General features: G+C 43.0%; 2 protein-coding genes across 5 annotated transcripts in view; one reads left to right on the top strand and one right to left on the bottom strand.

Moving 5' to 3' along the window:
* Positions 1 to 8,829, bottom strand: part of MYEF2 (myelin expression factor 2) — a 20,962-nt gene extending 12,133 nt beyond the window's left edge. Inside the window, exons 1-5 of the mRNA XM_079953545.1 lie at positions 8,545 to 8,829; positions 3,542 to 3,771; positions 2,310 to 2,362; positions 1,061 to 1,068; positions 846 to 939 (exon numbers count right to left, since the gene is read on the bottom strand). Of these exons, the coding sequence (XP_079809671.1) occupies positions 846 to 939; positions 1,061 to 1,068; positions 2,310 to 2,362; positions 3,542 to 3,771; positions 8,545 to 8,690 (531 nt within the window). The 5' untranslated portion in view covers positions 8,691 to 8,829. The remainder of the gene's footprint in view (positions 1 to 845; positions 940 to 1,060; positions 1,069 to 2,309; positions 2,363 to 3,541; positions 3,772 to 8,544) is intronic.
* Positions 8,830 to 14,365: 5,536 nt separating this feature from the next.
* Positions 14,366 to 20,959, top strand: CTXN2 (cortexin 2). 4 transcript variants are annotated; one of them, XM_079954123.1, is made up of 3 exons: positions 14,366 to 14,651; positions 19,145 to 19,195; positions 20,476 to 20,959. In XM_079954123.1, exon 3 carries the CDS (start codon positions 20,524 to 20,526, stop codon positions 20,767 to 20,769), a length of 246 nt encoding a protein of 81 aa, XP_079810249.1. In that variant the 5' UTR covers positions 14,366 to 14,651; positions 19,145 to 19,195; positions 20,476 to 20,523; the 3' UTR covers positions 20,770 to 20,959. The 4 variants fall into 4 exon arrangements, with proteins under 4 accessions (XP_079810249.1, XP_079810247.1, XP_079810248.1 ...); XM_079954121.1 differs by having other exon boundaries at positions 14,367 to 14,617; XM_079954122.1 differs by lacking the exon at positions 14,366 to 14,651 and adding an exon at positions 14,722 to 14,912.

Raw genomic sequence — 20,959 nt, forward strand, 5'->3', positions numbered from 1 at the left:
AAATTTCACAGTATCACAACAGAGCAGTTAGCATCCTTATCAGCGGCGGCAGAAGGAATAAGTACTTCATGTGCATGGAGACCTAGCTCCCTCACCTCTAGAGGTGGTCCTTTCAGATGAGGGTTGAGACAAGTGTGCACTGCCACTTCATATGCTGTTACCTAGCCTATGGACAAGTAGAAATCTGTCAGCCTAACATGTTCTTTCAAAAACCAAATTCAATTATCTTGGTGCTCTCTGTTAATATCAAACGTAGAAAACATAACTCTCTGACATCATGGTTCAGACTGGAACACTCATACAGGCAAATGAAAATGCTGACACATTTTATTCCTCCCTTATCGCTCCCACAGCAAGGCAATCTGAACATGATACACATCAGAGCCACACAGCAAATTCCCCAGACTTAAAGGTGATTGTTCATCCAACTACAGATCTAATCTTGTAGGAGAAAAGGCATATTTTAAGACTCAAGAATATCAGTAGGATGTAGATCCCCAACCTAAGCAACTCATGTCAGTATAGCAGTCTTATCTGAAGTTTTAATTATACAAGTGCCTCAACAGTTCCCTAGACAAGCAGTCTGAGGCTGCAGCATATCTAATCCATTTAAAACCTACAGGTAGTGGAAACAAGGAGTAGGAATTCAATGTATTTGTCATTCTGAGAGAAAATTGGCACTTTTGATATCATTGGTTGCTTGGAAATGAAGTATGATTGTTGTTATTATGTGGAAGTATCTGTGAGGGCATTTAATAGCTCTATACAGTTTGTTCTGCTATTTTAAAAGAATTCCAAAACTCTTTCAATACTCTGCATCAAAGCTGCAAAAACTACAAGCATACCTCTTTTATGTTCAATGGTCTTCCATTTAGGTCATATTTATTCATAGTTTCCAGTGCCTTCTTTACAAATTCTTCATCTTTGAATTCAACAACACTGGATGAAACAAAATAATGATGATTGATTTGGTTTGTGTGATGAACTTTTAAAATTGTTATTAAAATACATTAAAAAAAACTAGGGGGAAACAAAGGAAAAAACACAAAGGAACACTTACCCACAACCCTATAGCCATGTGAAGATTTGCCAACATGGAAGAAGGAAAAAATAAAGTTGATTTAGTAAATGCAGTTGCAATGAAGCATTTTAACATTTCAGACAAACTGAACAAAAATAGACATGCTGAATGAAGAATGTAGTTTTGGAGTGGGAAGAGCAACATTAAGCTAGTTATTTCTCCTACCACCTTGCATATACATTACAAAGTTTATTTATTTAACATTAGTTATATAGACACAGATGGTCAGTTTTTTAAAACTCTTGACATTTTTTTAGCCAAACCAGAAATAGCATGTGAAAATGATATACAAATTCCCATGACCAACTAAAGGAAAAAACTGAGCAGGATAACCAAAAGTGGATGATTATCTTAAAGTGCAATACTCAGGTTTTCCAGAAAAATGACTGCAATTATATTACTTAACAACTGCTGGTATCTTTTCCATATTTCAGTTTTTAGGAGAAGAAGTTTGGTTGCTTTTTTTTCAGCACTACTATTCAATAAAAATAAAGCAACCAGTTTAGGTCTATTTTTGTTTTATTTTTTGAAACATTCCCACAGGCCGAACAAAAAAAGCATTTAAATAAAATTTTCAAAGGGAAAAAACCAGACACCCAACAGGTTTAATTGCTTACGTTCGAGTCAAACCTGCATTCTCTTGTTCACACAGCAGGCTCAGACTTACTATAGTTTGAACGTTTGACCTTTTTAAGAAGACAGACACAAAGCAGCTTTTAACATTCTTTGCACTGAACTGCCTCCCTCATTGCTGGCAATCCACTGCCTAACAACCAACTCCTTCCATTCCATTTTTAAAAAGACCTAGACAAATTCAATAATCCAGAAGAAGTCCTGCAATCTTTTAGGCTCAACAAAACATATGTTTATACTCAAGCCTCAGATTAGAATGCTACACTTAAATTTATCATTTCAGTGATATTTTTTCCAATGCTCAACTTAAAACACATCTGAACACACCAGAAATCCTAACGAGAGCTGCTGTTTTAAATGAATTAGGTAAATGCCATTTATTTAGACACATATTAAAGAGCTTTTCCCTTGCATCCAACTACACCAGTTTATATGAAAGTTGACAAAGCTGTATCTGATACAGAAACCTCAGTCTGTAATAACATCAATGAAAAAAAATGAAACTTACTTTCCAATTACTGGTACAAGTATTAAACAAAAGTAAAACTGCTGAGGAACATTAAACCTCTAGCAGATGATTGCCCACGGCACTTACCCTTGATTTTCCTTCTGCATCCTTAAACAGCTCCACGTATGTAACCTCACCAACTACATAAGACATACAAAGGGAAAATACCAAGAGACAATGCATTTAAACACCAATGTCTTGCTTTGCTGTGTCCCTGTGCACAACTCTACGAAGAAGCACCTATTATTCACCAACAATCAAAACCAGACCAACATACCTCCTGTCAAGGTCTATATAATTTAGCTAATTTTCAGGAATATGCAACAGCCACATTCTCAAAAGCTAAAGAAAAACAACTATATTTAACCTAATTCATACTACAGATCATATTTTGGCCAGTATGATATAGTTGGTGAACAAGTTCAGATATACAAATAGTCCCTTCACCTCTCAATTAAGGACATCAACAATAACACTTTCAGTGACATTTGTCATCCGGCTAACAACAGCTGTTTTAAGGTGACTTTCTACCTGAATAGCTTCAAATAGTAAAGAGGTTGCCTTCAATAGAATAACCAATTTACAAAAGTCAAAAAATTTCACAGCAAGCCACACACTTTCTAAGGTTTCATTGCATAAACCAAATCATATAAGTCACGTCACCTTACAACAGATACACCTAGCACAGTTAAAGGTTTGTTTTATTTATTTATTTTTAAAGCCTAGAAACCAAATGTTCTTTGCATGATTTTGAAGCAATCATTTTTTCCAGTTAATTCAAAACCAACTTTTGACAGTTCATGGATTGGGATTTCTTCCACCCCAGACGTGCCCATGGCAAGAAGTTTGGGGCATTCAAAAAACTACAACTGTAGTAACAAACGTGATATAGAGCTCCAGACAGACAAGTCATGGCAGAAGTGACAATGCAGACAGAGAATTCTACAGCCAGATTCCACCAAGAAAAATACAGAAACATCTTTTGAAGGACATCTTTTCATTCATACTTTAAAAGCACACTAAATTTTGCTTATATTCAGAACTACACCTAGACATAACGCAGTCCCTTTAAAGGTTCATGAGGGCATGCATATTCTCTAGGCTACCTACTATCATACAAGAATGGAAGGAGACTGTGGATACTTCATTTGTTTACTGATACTATCCTGCAATGCAAATGTCTCCAGTGAAAGAGAGGGGGAAAGTAGACATAACAAGCAGAAGTTGAAAAGGACAAACCAAAACTGTGTGTTCACAGTATTCCAGATATCTGAGTTTGTCTCATTCCTGTGAGAAGCCGGCTGCAAGGAGCAAGTTACCTTTCTCTCTCATAAGATCTTTAATAGACTGCCATTTCATATCATATGGGATGTTGCTAATGAATACTCTGTTACGGTTAAGGGTCTTCTTTTCTCCAGTGCCTGCACCCTTCTCCTTTGTGTAAGGATGGAATCTATTCCTGTGTCCAAGAGACGGGATTGCCTTAGGCTTTGAAATATACTTTGATTTCACAGGTGGTCTCTCATCCTTTCCCGTTTCATCATTTTCCCTGCATGTGAGGAAGGAAAAAAATAAGAATATTAGTTTGCTTTTAAGTATATAATTCTATCAAGTCTTTATGACAAAATGTAAAGCCCAAAGTAGCACCTATCACAGGGACAAATGACACATATTCAGGGTAATACCTTCACACCTGTGTGCATATGTTTTAAAACAGCAGGCATGGGAGTGGATCCAAAATTGGAACTGTAGTATGAGTGGGAAGGGGGAGGGACTAAGGCCCCCTCATGAAAAGATTATATTTATGCCAAAAACAGCTTCCCAGGAATGATTTTGGCAAGACCCTGCACAGGAAAGAAAGGGTTAACTCCTCATCCAGCTGTGCTTTGGTCCCAATCTGGATTGGGGATCCCTGCGGCTGCTATTTAAAAACCAAATAAACCTGCATGTGCAAATGCAAAGATGCATGTAGCATCACATGAAGCCCATGATCCTCTCCTTTTTGGCTTGCATCTCTGTCCAGTTTCCATGACTAGAGAGACTGATTAAATGAAAGCAATAATTTTCATCTAGGTCCTAATGCATTCAGAGTGTTACACTTTTCCCTCACTAAGAGACAATGTTAGCAACTGCACATAGTCACTCAACCATATCTTTACTTTCATTTCCAGTAGGATTAAACCAGCAGTTCCTTCTACAAACTAGAATACACAACTGAGACAATATAAGACCACGACACTCAGTCAAAAGTTACTCAGGTTTCTTATGAAGGGAACTATTTCAGTTTTGCCACGCTTAAGAGGATCAGAATGCCTGAAGACAGCAACACTTGTTTACAAAGCAGGAACTTTCTTTAGCATACAATTCAGCAACAGAAATCTCTGCTGGTGTACAGGTTGTGGGTGCCCAAACTGACATGCATGAAGAACATATTTTTTACATTGCCCTGTCAACATATATGGTCTTCTATTAACATCAGTCAGCATCAACACTTATTTGCCAGTTTGATAATTCTCTGCTTAGGGACTACGCATGTGCCCAGGCAATGTAATGAAGACTTATGCTGGTCATGGTTCTGACCACTAAACTGGCTGCCATGGGTGGCAATGTATTTCATCTAGAAAAGTGAGCAGACTGCCAGAAGAGACAAAAACTTCAAGCTGCCTCCAGCAGCCCACTGCCCTTCTCACCCACCACAGAAAGGAAGCAGGCTCCATGGAGAAAGATATCCGACCTCGGGCAGCTTCCTGTGTTTCCATGCTAGCTGTGGAGGAGGGCAAAACCCCTCATGTGTGTCAAGCATAGAAACCAAAATAATACATCCATGTCCGATACATCATTAGACCAAAGGACCATTTAGTGTGGCATCCTGTTCATAGTCCACAAGCAGGACATGAGTATGGAGTGAAGGAATGCTCCTTCTTTCCATCACCATGCTGCTCAGTTTCCAAGCTAGGTGTACAGAATATGTGCCTAACAAGGAAACCAAGCAGTTTAGTGGTGGAGGCAGGGACTGCTCTATGCTCCCTGTGCCAACCCACCACATTTATATTTAGCCTGCTTTTCAGTTGTAGAGGAGACTGGCAAAGGGGGGACAGGGTGCTCCATCTGCCAGTCCCTCTAAGGAGGAAAAACCAGGCTAGTGAAAATGTTTGTGAGCTTGTAACTTCTGGTACTAATGTACAAGGCCGAATTGCACACACAGCCTGAGCAGTGTACAAAACACCTGGAAATCACTTTCTCCAACATCTTTTGAAAATGATCCATATTAACAGGGGGATCACATAGCCCCATATCCACGCTGTCAATTTGTACACTTTTTCCACCTGAAAGTGCACAATCACAAGTCTGTACACTCTAACCCACACAAAGGCCAATTGCTCACAGGAGAATATTTCTAAATAACAACAAAGGATTGATAAGGGAACCACACAATTTGGACAGGTCTGTGCCTGACCAAGCTAGGAAAAATCCAGAGGAATTTAAGCACTAGGACGGACTAAAATAACTGCAATTGTTATCTAATGGTCAATTAGGATCAACTTTGAAAGTTCTTAGGTAATCCAACAAAGGTGAACTGTGGGATAGCTGAACACTAAACAAACGTTATAAAAAGGGGGGGGGGGATTCTGAAACGGTAATATTTGAGGTCAAGTACAACTACAACTTCCCTACCAAAATCAATTCCTAAGCAAAGTGCAATTGGAAAAGCTTCACAAATCAATCAATCACAAATCAATCAATCATCAAGAAAGGGACCAATAGTCTTCTTTTCAATAAGAACTCCACCGCCATCATTGATAGATGAAAAAAGAATGGCACCGGCCATCAAATTAATTGAGCCCAGGGCTTGTCATAATTTTTTTTTAATAATTTCACATTATTGTTTAATGGAATAAAAATATTAACTTAAAAGGTCTCATTTTTTAAATTTTTGCAATGTTGACTAATGCTGAATATGATGGATTAAAAAACTGAACAGGTCAAACAATAAATATGAACTAGGAATAGAAAAATTATTTCACTGGGATCCTAACATTACTTCCAATCAATTATAAAATTAACAAAGAATTGGGATAACGCAATGATACAAAGATATGTGTATCTTTCTTTAAAAAAGGCTTCCCCCAGTACTGCCACTTTTAATGTTGTCAAACGCAAGTTCAGACAATAAAAAGATATATCATAGCTACTAAAAGGTTGGCCATAAAGTTTCTATTCTAAACAGTTTTACTATTCACTTATGTGATCTTCAAATACTACACACCATACACTATAAATGAAAAAGACATATACAAAACCCAATTTGATGATTCGATGAAAACCAAAAACATTTGACCTGAATGTTCCCTGCCTTGCAGTACCCTTACTTGACAGATTATATGACCAGATGAGCAGCTCTTTAAAAGCCTGGAAAGGTATACTGCATTCTGTGAAGCCATCATTCCAGGAGAAGTTAAAAGTGGAAAAAGTTTGCTGCTATTAAGAAAGCAAATATGACACCTATAAACATTGAAGAAATAACTTAACTTGATTCATTTTTCAACAGAGAAACCGAACAGGTGACTTGACTGAAGTCCAAGCATTCCTTTACAGCAGCCAGTTATAGAGTGGCTAAAAAGAAATGTAGTAAGACCCCTTGTTGCTTCTCACTAATGGTCCATCTGGTCTAGAATTGTGTTTCCAAAAGTGGCCAGCTCCTGGAAGCTTGAAAGCAGCACATGAACGTTCTTCACTGCTATTTCTCCCCACCATCTAGTACAGGCATAGGCAAACTCGGCCCTCCAGATGTTTTGGGACTGCAATTCCCATCATCCCTGACCACTGGTCCTTTTAGCTAGGGGTGATGGGAGTTGTAGTCCCAAAACATCTGGAGGGCCGAGTTTGCCTATGCCTGATCTAATATTTGCCATACTGCCAAGTTCTATTCAGCTATCATTATCAACAGCTTTAAGTAGACCTATCCTCAATTAATGCAGCTAGGGACCACCAATGCATCTTGTGGTATTGAATTCCATACAGTAATTATATATGCGAAAAGGCTCTCCTGTCTGTGTGGAATTTATTTCCTATCTATTACAATGAGCAACTACAGTGAGTGTGGGGCCACATTCTCCGTGCTCTTCGTAATCACCAAAGGAAGAGAGTGGAAAGGTCACAAAGTATGCACACAAAAACCACAAATTCTATTTATTTATAATAATCCAGCAAACTAGAGGTTTCTTAACCCTAGGGATATTAGGACCTTGGAAGAGAAGGGTTTCAAACTTTATAAGCTGGAAAATGTGAGATTAAAGTTTCTTTTAAAACAAAACTTCTCCTGCTTTGGAACAGACAGACCTAGCAGTTCTCAAGCAGGGCCTTTAGCACTCACCAACTAGTAACAAGAACACACACTGACAGACTAGTATTATCACCAATTGCTCTCGTTGTGAATGGTTACTGTGCTTATCTTGTGCATACATGTTGCGGCTTTGCATAGCAATGTCACAGACTGTATCCTCTTGCATTTGGTGGACACTGGCCTTGTTTGTTGCGTATCTTGACAACCTGGAATAACAAACGTGGGTCCTAGTCCACAAAAGGCCTCTGCCCCAAAACAAGCTGCCCATCTCAAAGGTGCAAAGGGACTCCTTGCTGTAAACCAACTGTGAGTGCAAAGGACACACTATACCTGTTGACTCAGAACTAAGCCCTATGAAGCGAAAACAGGGCTTCGTCCAAGGGAAAGTGTGTACAGGGTTACACCCCATTCCCACACGGTTCTGCCCTTCATGAATCTTCTCGATCCATTTCTTCATCTTTCATGACTCCGATTTATTCTTTATCACTACAATCGTGTTGTTTTTGTTTTCCTTTTATGGTCTTTCATTTGTGCAGCCGCCATCGCATCATGTGGCAGCTTATACCCTGAGCCAATCTAATAATAACTGCTCCATCATCATCATCCTCATCCCTGTTCCTGCTTAAGAAACACAACGACGGCCTACCGTGTGCCTCCCTTGCCTTTCTTCCATCCCAGAGTCGCAGGCAGCCCAGCCAGCCTCTGTCCCTCCCACTCACACACATAACACACCCATCAAGCGGCCCCTCTCCAAACAATGCCGGGTATGGTTACTAACGAGGGGAACCCGAAGCCTCAACCCCGCCATGGCGCAGGGACCACTCCCCCCCCCAAAAAAAAAACAAAACCCGCCTGGCGCGAGGCCTGCGCGGCCCCCCGAATCCCCGCGCTCAGGTAACGGGTCCGGGCGGGCTGCCCACGCCCCCCTCCCGGCCTGGCCCGCCGCCCCGCCCCGTTTCTCCCTCACAGACTACACACATTTTGACGCCATTGGCGCCGTCGCCGCTCTCCGGCCTGGCGGCTCCGCCCGCCTCTCCATCCTGCTGCCGCTCGTGGTCGTTGGCGGCCGCCTCTTCGGCTTCTCCCAACGGCGCCGACCCCTCGAACTTGTCGTTCTCCGCCATTTCCCCGCCGGGTTTGAAAAGGCCCTCCGCCTCCTCCCCCTCCTCCTCCTCGCGAGCGAGCGGGCGGGCGGGCGAGCGCGCGCCTCGGCCTCCACTTGCTGGATCCCGCTCTCTTTCTCTCTCTCTCCTCAGTCTCTGCACCGGCTTCCCCTAAGCTCTCGCGAGAACTCCGAGAGCGCGGCGGTGCCTTTCTGCCTGCCGACCGGCAACTTCCCGGTTGCCATAGCGACAGCGGCAGCGGCCTAGGCCTTTGCCGTCGGCCTGCATGATGCCTCCTTTTTTCCCGGCTAAACCCCGATATTGGGAGGTGGGGGCGGGGTGGGCAGTGCCTTTTTTTTCCCTAAAAAAATGTTTAGGGGTACGCCCCTTTTCCTGCTCACATTGAAATACTGCCCCTCAATGAGGCCAAACTTATATGAGGCTGCATCCTAATGTTTTAATGTTGTATCTTAATCTTTTAAATTGTATTTTAATCAACTTGTTTTTATAGTTGGTTGTTAGCCGCCCTGAGCCCGGTCTTGACTGAGGAGGGCGGGGTATAAAAAAAAATTTATTATTATTATTATTATTATTGACAAAATGTTTAGGGGTATGCGTCCCCACCCCACAGAAAAAAGCACTGGGGGTGGGAAGGACTGGCGAAGGCGACGGCTCCTTTCGTTAGCTGAATTAATGAAACGAAGTCGTAATATCATGAGCAGTGGTGAAGAAGCCCGAACTCTGTAAACGGTGAAGCTTTTTGGAAATACAGCGAAACAAAACCTCTTCGCCCTGGATTTTGACGCCTGAGATGTGTACTTCCAAGGCTCCCCTAATTTTTGTGGTTGTCTCCTGTTTAAAACCGTATTTCGCATTGCGTTTAAATTGTTGTAACCTGGCCTGGGGCGTTGGGGTGAAGGTTGCAATCCTCACGGCATGTAGTAATAATAAAAACAATAATAAATATTTTTAATAATAATAGCTGCTTACATAATACAGTTTGGCATGGGTGTAACTCTTTTTATTTATGTTATATATACTTCATTTTTATTCTGCCCTCCAAATATCACGGGCGTATACATGATTTTGCTATCACAACAATGCAACAGGGTAGGAGAGGGCAACTGACACAAAATTACTTACTGATTTTCATGGCTGAGTTAAACCCTTTATCTTCATTTTCCTCCTTTCTTTGGATCCAAACCACTTTCTTCTCCCAGAACCCATCTCACCTGCACGCTCCCTTACTCACTTATCGGGACCTAAACATCCCACCTTGGATATATTTTACTTATCTGCTCCTGGGACCCACAGTTTCCTCATCCTATGTTTCTTCTTTTTCTTTTCTTTTTTGGACATTAATAATAGAATTCTAGAGTTGGAAGTGATGCAGGAATATGCAGCGGTCCCATACGGGGATCAAACCTGCAACCTTGGCATTACCACCGTGCTCTAACCAACTGAGCTATCCATATGTCTCAAACAGGCAGGGTTGCAGGTAAATACTGAGACCACCTCAACTCATAAAACAGCAAGGTGGTGGACCATAACAAAGGATTCCCACATGGTAGGGTTGATGTTTGTCATGCCACATTTGCAGACATCTTTGTAACACAGAATTGGTCTGCTAACAAGCCAGCTCCCTATAGAGCACATCCTTGGGGATCCTGCCATCTTTCATTCTGTACTTGACCAAGCTGGTGTGCAAGACTCAGGGGGGCTATGTTGGCAAAGTTCCAGGAGGACAGCAAAGTTCCAGCTTCCATATTAACCTAAAACAGGGTTGAAGGTTCTTTATCAGCCTGAGGGCAACCTTCCAAGTGCCAGAAGCAAAAGGGGTCAGATGAATGAAACAAAATTTTATCTTCAGATGGTAGGCTAGTTTCTACACACCATCGCACACCCCTCTCCATCCAGACAAGCAAGAGGCATGATGAGAGCTGGCACAGAGAGTGGGGTGAGGCCACTGCAGGATCCCTGCAGAAGCCGGCAACTGTGTGGGGATACCTGGTTGTGCCTTTTTGGAATTTTGCGCCACGGCCCCCTGCCCCCCATGCTATGCCACTGCAGGCTGGAAAGGCAAAGGGAGAGATATGTTTTGTTTTCTGCTTGAATCCAAGGCTGTGGCTATGAAACAATACCCTTTTGGGATGTTAATGCTGTGAATCCCTCCATCGTAGGCCCAGGTTATATATGTGTAAATAAACCATATATCATAAAGACACCACAGTCTCTGCTGTGCCTCATTCCAAAGGAAACACAAACCCTGGGTGAGTGTCTGGAACCCCTGGAATCTTGCACCACACCAAGATTGGGGTGGCATGCTGAAGCACACTAGGACGTCAACACTACTCAATGCTGCTCCCACTGCATAGCATTTTGCTAAATCTTGGTGAATATTTGTCAAGCAGAGAAGTTATTTGCTGCTCACAAACAATAAAGTGGTGCTTATGCCAACACAGAAAAGGTTGGTTGTAGGATGAATGCAAATGAAATGGGAACACTATTTGCCAAAGGGTTTTGCAAGCTGTGAAAAACGTTCCTTTCATTTTTGTGTGTGCAGGCACAAACTAGAACTCCAGGAGCAAAACGTCCACCTGTACAGTGTGAGGGTAAAGACTCTTGATCACATTCTGTTTCTGTGATGGTGTCATGTAGTGAAATCTGATTAGTTACATGGTTCCATCACAAAGACATTTAAAGCACCACAAATGCTGTTCTGAGGTTTTAATCTCTGGTGTTTCATTTGTGGTTTACATTTTGCACATTGTATGTTTTTATTCTGTAAGCCACTAAGACAAGACAAGGTGAAAAATAGGGCAAAAAAATTTAATTAATAAATTCTATGAAGTAATTAGGAATCAAGCCCATCTCGTATCCATATCCCGACCACGCCCCACCCCTATGGCTCCATTGGTGGCGCTGTGGTCTAAACCACTGAGCCTCTTGGGCTTGCTGATCAGAAGGTTGGTGGTTCAAATCCACACAACGGGGTGAGTTCCCGTTACTCTGTCCCAGCTCTTGCCAATGTAGCAGTTCGAAAGCACACCAGTGCAAGTAGATAAATAGGTACCGCAAGCGCCATAACTCTCCAGTGGTTTGACTTTACTCCTGAAGGCACATACTTCCATTGTCTCCCGAGACAGATGGATGCCAAGAACCTAGGAATGCTTCCTGTTGTTATTACACACCAACAGCATCAGTGTGTGAAATGCACAGAAGCAGGAACAGCAGGATCTAGCTGACTTCTCATGGTAAGCGTAAGGTTGTCAGGGGCAATTGTCTCTTTAATTTGTGTTATACCACACTCCTTGTCACAGCCATTTTGTGTTAAGCTATGCCATTTGTGGTTGGCACACCCAACACACTCTCAACTTCTGAAATGTGCCCACTAGTTCAAAAAGGTTGACGACCCTTTCCATAGTGAAACAAACCCCTAGGAACCTCTTCCTCTTCATTCATTCATTCATTTATTAACAAGATGTATATACCAATTACCGTATGTATGGAAGTGAGAGTTGGACCATAAAGAAGACTGATTGCCAAATAATTGATGCTTTTGAATGATGGTGCTGGAGGAGATTCTTGAGAGTCCCATGGACTGCAAGAAGATCAAACCTATCCATTCTGAAGGAAATCAGCCCGGAGTGCTCACTGGAAGGACAGATCCTGAAGCTGAGGCTCCAATACTTTGGCCACCTCATGAGAAGAGAAGACTCCCTGGAAAAGACCCTAATGTTGGGAAAGATTGAGGGCACAAGGAGAAGGGGACAACAGAGGACGAGATGGTTGGACAGTGTTCTCAAAGCTACCAGCAAGAGTTTGACCAAACTGCGGAAGGCAGTAGAAGACAGGAGTGCCTGGCGTGCTCTGGTCCATGGGGTCACAAAGAGTCGGACACAACTAAACGACTAAACAACAATATACCGTTTATTCATCAAAAAGCTCCATGTTTTTGTCCATAAACAATATAAAATATTCACTGAAAATCCCAAAAACTGAAAACAACTTAACCTAAAATTTAGCAAAACGTAAACTCATCAATTTTCCCCCTTACTATACACACACAAATAAAACTTTGTGTTGAAATCAAATTCTTATTCTGATATTCTTCTTGGTTCTCATAATCATGGATATAAGATTGGTATAAGCTGTTATCTGGAATTCCCACAAGAACTGGAGGTCTGTGTTTTCTCAACCAATTCTTAGCAGCCATAGCAAATGATGACTTGATGCAGAATTAATAGCAGATAAATATGACGGATGGGTCTGTAATTTCATCCGGCACATTAGCAATGCCACACAATTCCAGCAAATGGTTCCCCAATGGGTGGTTGAGCTACGAGGATAGTGTGGAGATTAAATTATCGTTTAAAATTGTGCCTGGTGTTTATTCATGTTAATATATAAATCAACTTTATGGAGTGTTTCCCTTGCTCCTTGCTTAGCTGCAAATAACGATGTGCCCCATAAGGTAAAATCAAATCAAATATTTGGGTGCTGGTGTTGTTTTTAACTATTCAAGTGAATGATTCACTCTTTTTGTTGCCGGCTGCATGTAAGTTTCAGGACAAAATCTGGAAACAACCTCCTGGCTCTCATAAATTCCTGGAAGGATTCCTTTTTTCAGCAAGGGAAGCGCCAAAAGGGAAAATCCGCTTCCCACTGAAGTTAATAGGGAAAACGGCCTCTTATCTGACTTTTGTAGGTTGCATTTACAATAGATTCGAAATCACCGGGGAAGGGGGGGGGGGACTTCACAGCCAATCCATCACCCCTTTCGTACAACGGGAAACATTTGGCACACGCCGGATTCCGTACAACATGGCTGTTCCCCACAACGGAGCAACCCAGGCGAAATGCGAAGTGAAAAATAAATAAATGCAATCCCAGCTGCCCATCCCACCACAGTAGATTGGCTGGCCATTGCTCGCTTGCTTGATCGATCTGTCTGTCTGTCTGTCTGTCTATGCATTCAAGTCGGTTCTTGCCCAGCACACTCAAATCGACCCCCGGGAAGCTACTGCAGCTTGCTTTAAATAAAACAAAAAGTTAAATAATTTGCACTTGATTACGGGGGGGGGGGCGAGGGGAGAAAAAAACACATCCTTGGGAGGGGAGCGAGAGAGAGATCGGCATCCTCCAACTTTGCGCCTTGTCCATTTCAAGCCCCCTCCCCAATATTTGTTGGCAGCCAGCATGGAAAGTGGGGAACTCCCACGCACCTCCCTCCCCTCCCCTCCCCCAGCTGGACGGCTTTCTCTCCCTGCCCATAAATAACAACCCCCGTCCCCGCCTGGTTTTCTCCCCAGGTGCCTAGAGGCTGCCGAGAAACCGCTTCCCCAGAGATGCACATTTCCGAACAACAAGCTTTGCAAGGAGGATTGCAAGCAAATAGGACCCAGTCTGCCGTCGCGGCAGCAGCAGCAGCAGCAGCAGCAGCAGCAGCTGGGAGAGCATAGCAGATTTGCTAATGCCTCGCACGTAGTGTTTTGCAGGAACTTCAGATCAATCTGGATGGTGGGGAAGAGAGGGAGAGCCTTGGCTGCATGATAATCCAGATTTCATATTGCCCACCACCTCCCCTCACATTTCCACTCCACCCCACGCCCCTCACCATCAAATTAAAACCTCTTGAGCATCCCCCAGGTATTTGCCAGCGGTGCTTGTGTGTGTGGTGTCTGTGTGTGTGTGTGTGCTCGGGAAAGGACCCTTCCCCACCCCACCCAGAGGCATCTAACCCGGCTGAAGGAACGCCCATAGCCGAGTCCAGATTCTCGGATGCTAATGTGGTTAGATGTAGCCGGAGCCCTGGCGATGCTCACGTTGGGCGGGAGCCCCAGAAATCCTCGCAGGGCTCCCTGACAGTTTGGGACCTGATCCTCTTTCTGAGACCTTGAAACTTCGGCAGGTCGTTAGCATGGGGACACAGGATAAGGAGGAAAAGGGTTTGTACTCTCAGGATGTCTGACTCGGACGGGGGTGAGTGGGCTGTTTTGTGCGGGGTGGGTGGGTGGGTGGGTGGCGGCGGAGGGGGGGGGGGGAGGCTGTGTGTTGCTTTGACATCTAGCTCGGGCGAGGATGGGTGAGGCATCCATCTGCCATGGCTCTCCGGCTGGACTTAATGCAACAGGATGGCATTGACCTTGGTTAGCTGGGCAGTGTCGATTTCCTCCCTGGCAACGACGCCCAAGACTCGGTTGTTGCTGCCTCTGCTTGCTACCTCTCTCTTGTTATGACCAGGTAATGTCGAGCAGCCGAAGGTGGGAGGGGGATTGCCGGAGATCTCATGTTGCTTTTGTGCATAGAGCACCTAAATCAAGGATGCTATTTGGAGAGGGGGTAGGAAAGCCTGCTAGATGCTGAAGGATTTTGGGTGTTGAGCAACCCAGGTCTCTAACCATATTTACTCGACAACAAGTCGTGCTGGTGGTTGCAGTGGAGTTCCCTTTCAAGTAGGTGTCGTGAGGATTGCAACCGGAGAGAGAGGGAGTCATAGCCCACGAGGCTTCAGATGCAACCGACGACTGGCTTGTTTTTAAAAATGTACATGCTGCTGCGTTAACCTGTTCAGTATATGTATGCATACTGTACTAGCATGTTAACAAGCCAGTCTAGCCACACTGACGCTAGCAGGTTCCCCAGCGACACATCGTCTCCTTCCGCTGCCCACAAAAGGCAAGTATTATTAGGGCATAGACAGCGGTTGGTAAACGTACTAAACGAGATCTCTCATCAAGGAAGTATAGTTCATTAGTGTTATGTATTATGCCTTCCAAAAGGAAAGTGTTGCCTTCTCTGCACGGTAAGATTTCGGTGGTTTGTGCTGGTTGGCTCAGAGGCAACCTGCTGTTGCTCCAAAGTGGCAAAGAAAATTTTTTGCAAAAGCCAGGCAATACCTTACAGGAGTACCATAAAGGCCAAATCTGCAAGATGGCTGTCCATACAAGGGATGAGGGGGGAATTTGATTCTGTTCACATTTAAAAGGGAATCTATCAAATTTCTATTTTCTGAAACACCACCATCCTTTGAAGTTTCCACATATCCAAATTTTGCAACGCGGTTCTCCAACCAACCAGGCTTTTCATTATTAAAAAAATTGCATATTGTAGGGAAAATATGCATAAGGAATAATATGTTGGTAAAAATGACATACAAAAATGCATTCTATTAGGAAAAATGCATGCAAAAATGTGTGTGTTAGTCAAAACTGTATACAAAAATGTGCATATTCGGAGAAATTTGCACCAAAATGCTGATAAATTTTTGTGAGGATTTAAAAAAAAAAATCACAATTTGCTGCGCAAATCTGGAGAAATGAATTTATGAGTGGAAAAATTAGAAACTGGGAGAACCAGAATTGACAGATTTTTTTCCATCCCCAGTCCACACCCCAAACAGCGCAGTGGCAACACCCACATTCTAGCACCCTATTGATGTTGGATCTTAACTATTCTACATAGAAGATATGTGTCATCTTAGAGGCATTCCAAAATATGTGCAATTGCAATAAATGCGCAGTTGCCACTTATTTGCCGCTGGAGATCTAGGCATCTTTCCTTCAAGTAGTATTTGGGTTGCAAAGGTATTACATTACCTCGATACTGCTCAAGCCACAACTGACTGTCAATGGGAAAACACGCTTTTCCCCCCAGTGAGGGTATTGCCTGCAATTGATGATTGGCATAAGAAACAAACAAAGCTGTGTCAGTGTCTTTTGGTGTGGCCATGCCATAACAACTTTGCAGTGCACTGCTGTGCATCTTTACTCAGAAGTAAGCCTCACTGCGTTCAATAGGGCTTTCTCACGGGAAAGGGTCCATAAGATGGCAGACTTGTGCAAAATTGTGCACTCCTTGGCTTCAGCACTGGAACACACCACATTGAGACAGGGCAACCCCACCCTGTTTGGTTATGTGAGAAAAAGCTGTAGCACTATTGATGTTGGGATGGGGGCATTGCTATTTATAACAATGATAATGATCCACATGACATTTTCCTGTAAGCGTTTAATTCAAAGCACTCTGTACCCATTACTATAGAAATCCTTATGGCATCTCTGCAAAGCAGGCCTATATTTACAGATTGTAGAGCAGTGTGCTTATTCTGGGGGGGGGGGTGAGAAATAGTATTTTGCCTATTCAGTCATCCTGCCATTCCTACTCAGAAGTCCCACTGAATCTAGTTGGACTTACTCCCAGGTAAGTGGGGTTAGGATTTCAGCCTATGATTTCCAGCTAGGGATTTCTCAATTCATGCCGTTTACCATTGCACCCGGCCAGCCAAGGAGGGAGGTCTGCATTTCCATTTTTATTCTCTGGAAAAGTCCATAAAGCGATCCTTTAAATAAAAATAAAAATAAATCAGGCTATCAGATAGCAATGAACCGGAACAAGGAGTATAGTGGCTGCTTTTGACCTTCACAGTCACGAATTCTCATTTCCAAACCAGTCTTTGAAACTAAAGTAGATGATGAAATATGATTATAGCTCCGATGAAATATTCCCATCCCTTTTTCATCTCCTTTCCCGAAGAGATCTGGGTAAGTCTGTCAAGGATTGTTTGCTTTTAAAACCTTATTTTCTCCTGTGTTAACCTGCTCACTATATGTGGACAGCAATATATTAACAAGCCTGTGCATGGCAACACATAGGAAGAGTCATAGAATCATAGAGTTGGAAGAGACCACAAGGGCCATCGAGTCCAACCCCCAGCCAAGCAGGAAACACCATCAGAGCACTCCTGACATATGGTTGTCAAGCCTCTGCTTAAAGACCTCCAAAGAAGGAGACTCCACCACACTCCTTGGCCGCAAATTCCACTGTCGAACAGCTGGATCAAGTCAGTGCAGGATCCTGTTCTCACAGTGGGCAACCAGATGCCTGTAGCAGGATCTGCAGGTTCCAGCAAGTGGTATTCAGAAGCATACTGCTTCCAACAGTGGAGGTAGAATACAGTCATCAGCGTTAGTAGCCATTGATAACCTACTCCTCCTGGAATTTTTCCTAATCCTCTTTTAAAGCCATCCAAATTGGTGGCAATCAGTGCCTCCCATGGAAGGGAATTCCATAGTTTAGCTATGTACTGCACAAAGTCCTTTATTTAGCCTGTCCCGAATGTCCCAACATTCAACTTCGTTGGCTATCCAATGACTACCCAAAGGTGGATCTACACATAGGGGGAGGGACAGACGGATGCTATGTATAAGTCAGAAATTAAATCATTATAACAAAAGAAAAGGGGAAAAAACACTATGTAAAATCGCATAGAAAAGTTTTTTGCTCTACAGCGCCATCTGGTGTTGCTTGTTTATAACACATTCAAAACACATGTGTTGTTTTTTACTAATGTAGCTAAGCCCCAGGTTAAGTTGGAAGAGCCGTTGTTGTTGTTCATTTCATTTCTATACCGCTTTATATGTTGTTGAAAAATATCTCAAAGCACTTTACAACCTACAATAAAGCATCAAATAAAACAATCCAGAATAAAACATTACCGAAGAAAGTCAAGTATACATTCAAAGCAACATAATTAACAGGAAACTAAAATACTATCTTGGAGATTTCAAAACAAAACATTACCAAAGGAAGTCAAATACAAAATGCACATTTGAAGCAGCATAATTAGCAGGAGAATAAAATATTATCATTGCTGCTGGTGTTGCTGCCAACCCTGACAATGATGGTTTGTGGTGGCTGGCAACTATAGCATCAACTCAAGCTTGATGACCTGGGTCTGCACTAAGAGACAGCCAAGGTGATCTGTAAACTGTAGTTCAGTGACAGAACATCTACTTTGCATGCAAATCTGTCTTGCGCTAGCAGACAGGTGAGTTTTCAATTTGCACAACATAGGAATCCAGCAAAAGAATTGCACTAGCAGAAACTCATTTCACAGCAGATATCTACTGTATATTGCAAATGAAGTTACCAGCAACGTGCTTGTGCAATTTCTTGTGCAGCCGCATTCTGCTGGTCCAAACATTTTGCCGGCAGAACAGGTATAACATTAAGTGACACTGGATACAATCCACAACACACACACACACGCATGTACTTTAGGTGGGCCCATAAAAGTCGAATAAAACATTCAGACATAAAACTGCATTTTCAAATGCAGTTTTGTCTCGTGTTTGCCTCTTTTCCCCCTTTTCCGTTTGCTACAGTATTATTGTGTGTTCTTGCTCTGATATAGAAAACATGCCAGCTAGTAGCTATCGCATTCCTTCTGAGAGAGACCTGAATTCAATTCAGCACTTGCCTGTTTCTCAGTGGCGTAGCGTGGGGGGTGCAGGGGGGGCCGGCCGCACCGGGCGCAACATCTGGGGGTTAGGGTTAGGGGGCGCAAATCCACGGGTTAGGGAGCGCAAATTACTTGCCTTGCCCCGGGTGCTGACAACCCACGCTACGCCACTGCTGTTTCTACCACAACTGAAACAGCTCAATGATTTAACCTTTTTTTGATGTCTCTACAGCTGTTCAAACTTCAGGAAAGCCTGGAAGTGTGCCTTATATGAATGCATCAGGTACCATTTATCAGTTACAATACATAAACTTTTAACTTGCTTTGGTGATTTCACTATGTAACTAGTTCTTTCACACACACACACACACACACACACACACACACACACACACACATATATATATATATATATATATATATATATATATAAATGAAGAAATTGTTTTATGACCTGCATGCTGGCAAACATGGTAATAATAATAATAATGTTTTAACTTCTATACAGCTTTTTTTGAATGTTCAAAGTACAAGGCATATGTTGTTGTTGGTTGGTTGGTTGGTTGGTTTGCTGAATTTATATACCATCCTATACCCGGGGGTCTCAGGGCAGTTCACAGAATAAAATCAAGATATAAAACCACAAAATACCTAATAAAAATAAAAACAACAACCCAATAGCCCAATAGAAGTTGCTGAGACAATTTCCGTGCAAGACAGACCATTGCCATCATTCTTGCATTGCAGATATTTGGGACTGTAAGCAGGCTAAGGATAAGAGGCAGGGACCTTAGCCCAGTGACACAGTACATGCAGAAGGTTGTCACAGCACTCCTTTGCGCCTCCAGTTAAAAGGATCAGATGGCAAATAACTGAGACCCTGTTGGACCCCTGGAGAACAGCTGCCAGTCAGAGCAAATAATATTGGACTAGATGAACAAAATGTCTGACCTTGTGTAAGGATAGTGGAAAACTGGGATAGTAAAAATAAAAAAGGTAAAGGACCTTTGGATGGTTAAGTCCAGTCAAAGGCAACTATGGGGTTGCGGTGCTCATCTCGCTTTCAGGCCGAGGGAGCCAGTGTTTGTGCACAGACAGCTTTCCGGGTCATGTGGCCAGCATGCCTAGACTGCTTCTGGTGCAATGGAACACTTGACAAAAACCGGAGCGCATGGAAATGCCATTTACCTTCCCGCCACAATGGTACCTATTTATCTACTTGCATTGGTGTGTTTTCAAACTGCTAGGTTGGCAGGAGCTGGGACAGAGCAACAGAAGCTCACCCCGCCGCACAGATTCGAACCGCTGACCTTCCAATCGACAAGCCCAAGAGGCTCAGTGGTTTAAACCACAGTGCCACCTGCGTCCCTTACAGCTTGCTTACGGCTGGTGTTAAACTAGGAACTTCCCAAATCACACTTTTAGCAACTAAACTAAAGCAGCTCACTCACTACTATAGCAGACTCTCTCCAAGTGTCCCTATTTTGCAGGGACAGTCTTGGATTCAGGCAGCAGCCTAATGCTATCTCTACAACCAAAACATGCCTCCTGTTTTGTTCACAGGCGAAGAAGTGAAAATCTCGAAAGCCCAGCAGGATGTGAAGCCCAGAGATGAGCAGTAACTACTGCAACAACGCGTCATTGAGCATGAGTGTCAACGAGGTGTCCACCTTTCCCCTCACTCTGGAACAAAAAACCGGCTTTGCCTTCGTGGGGATCCTGTGTGTCTTTTTGGGACTTCTGATTATCAGATGCTTCAAAATCTTATTAGACCCTTATAGCAGTATGCCGTCCTCCACGTGGGAGGATGAGGTGGAAGGGCTGGATAAGGGGACGTTTGAATATGCGCTTGCATGAAATACTCCAAAAACAAATTACCCTGCCTTAATTCTTATGTGTGTTTTTTCATTTGGGGTGAAGGGCTGGGGAAGGGGCCCTGGAATTCCTTAGTAAGAATGCATTTGTAACAGGCCCCTATGTTTTGAAGACATGGGGGTGGCATTTTTGCTTTGTTTTGTTAAATAAAGGCTTTGTTGCAGATTCATAA

The sequence above is a fragment of the Podarcis cretensis genome, assembly GCF_951804945.1.
Source record: "Podarcis cretensis genome assembly, chromosome: 14".
In the NCBI taxonomy this organism is placed as follows: Eukaryota; Metazoa; Chordata; class Lepidosauria; order Squamata; family Lacertidae; genus Podarcis; species Podarcis cretensis.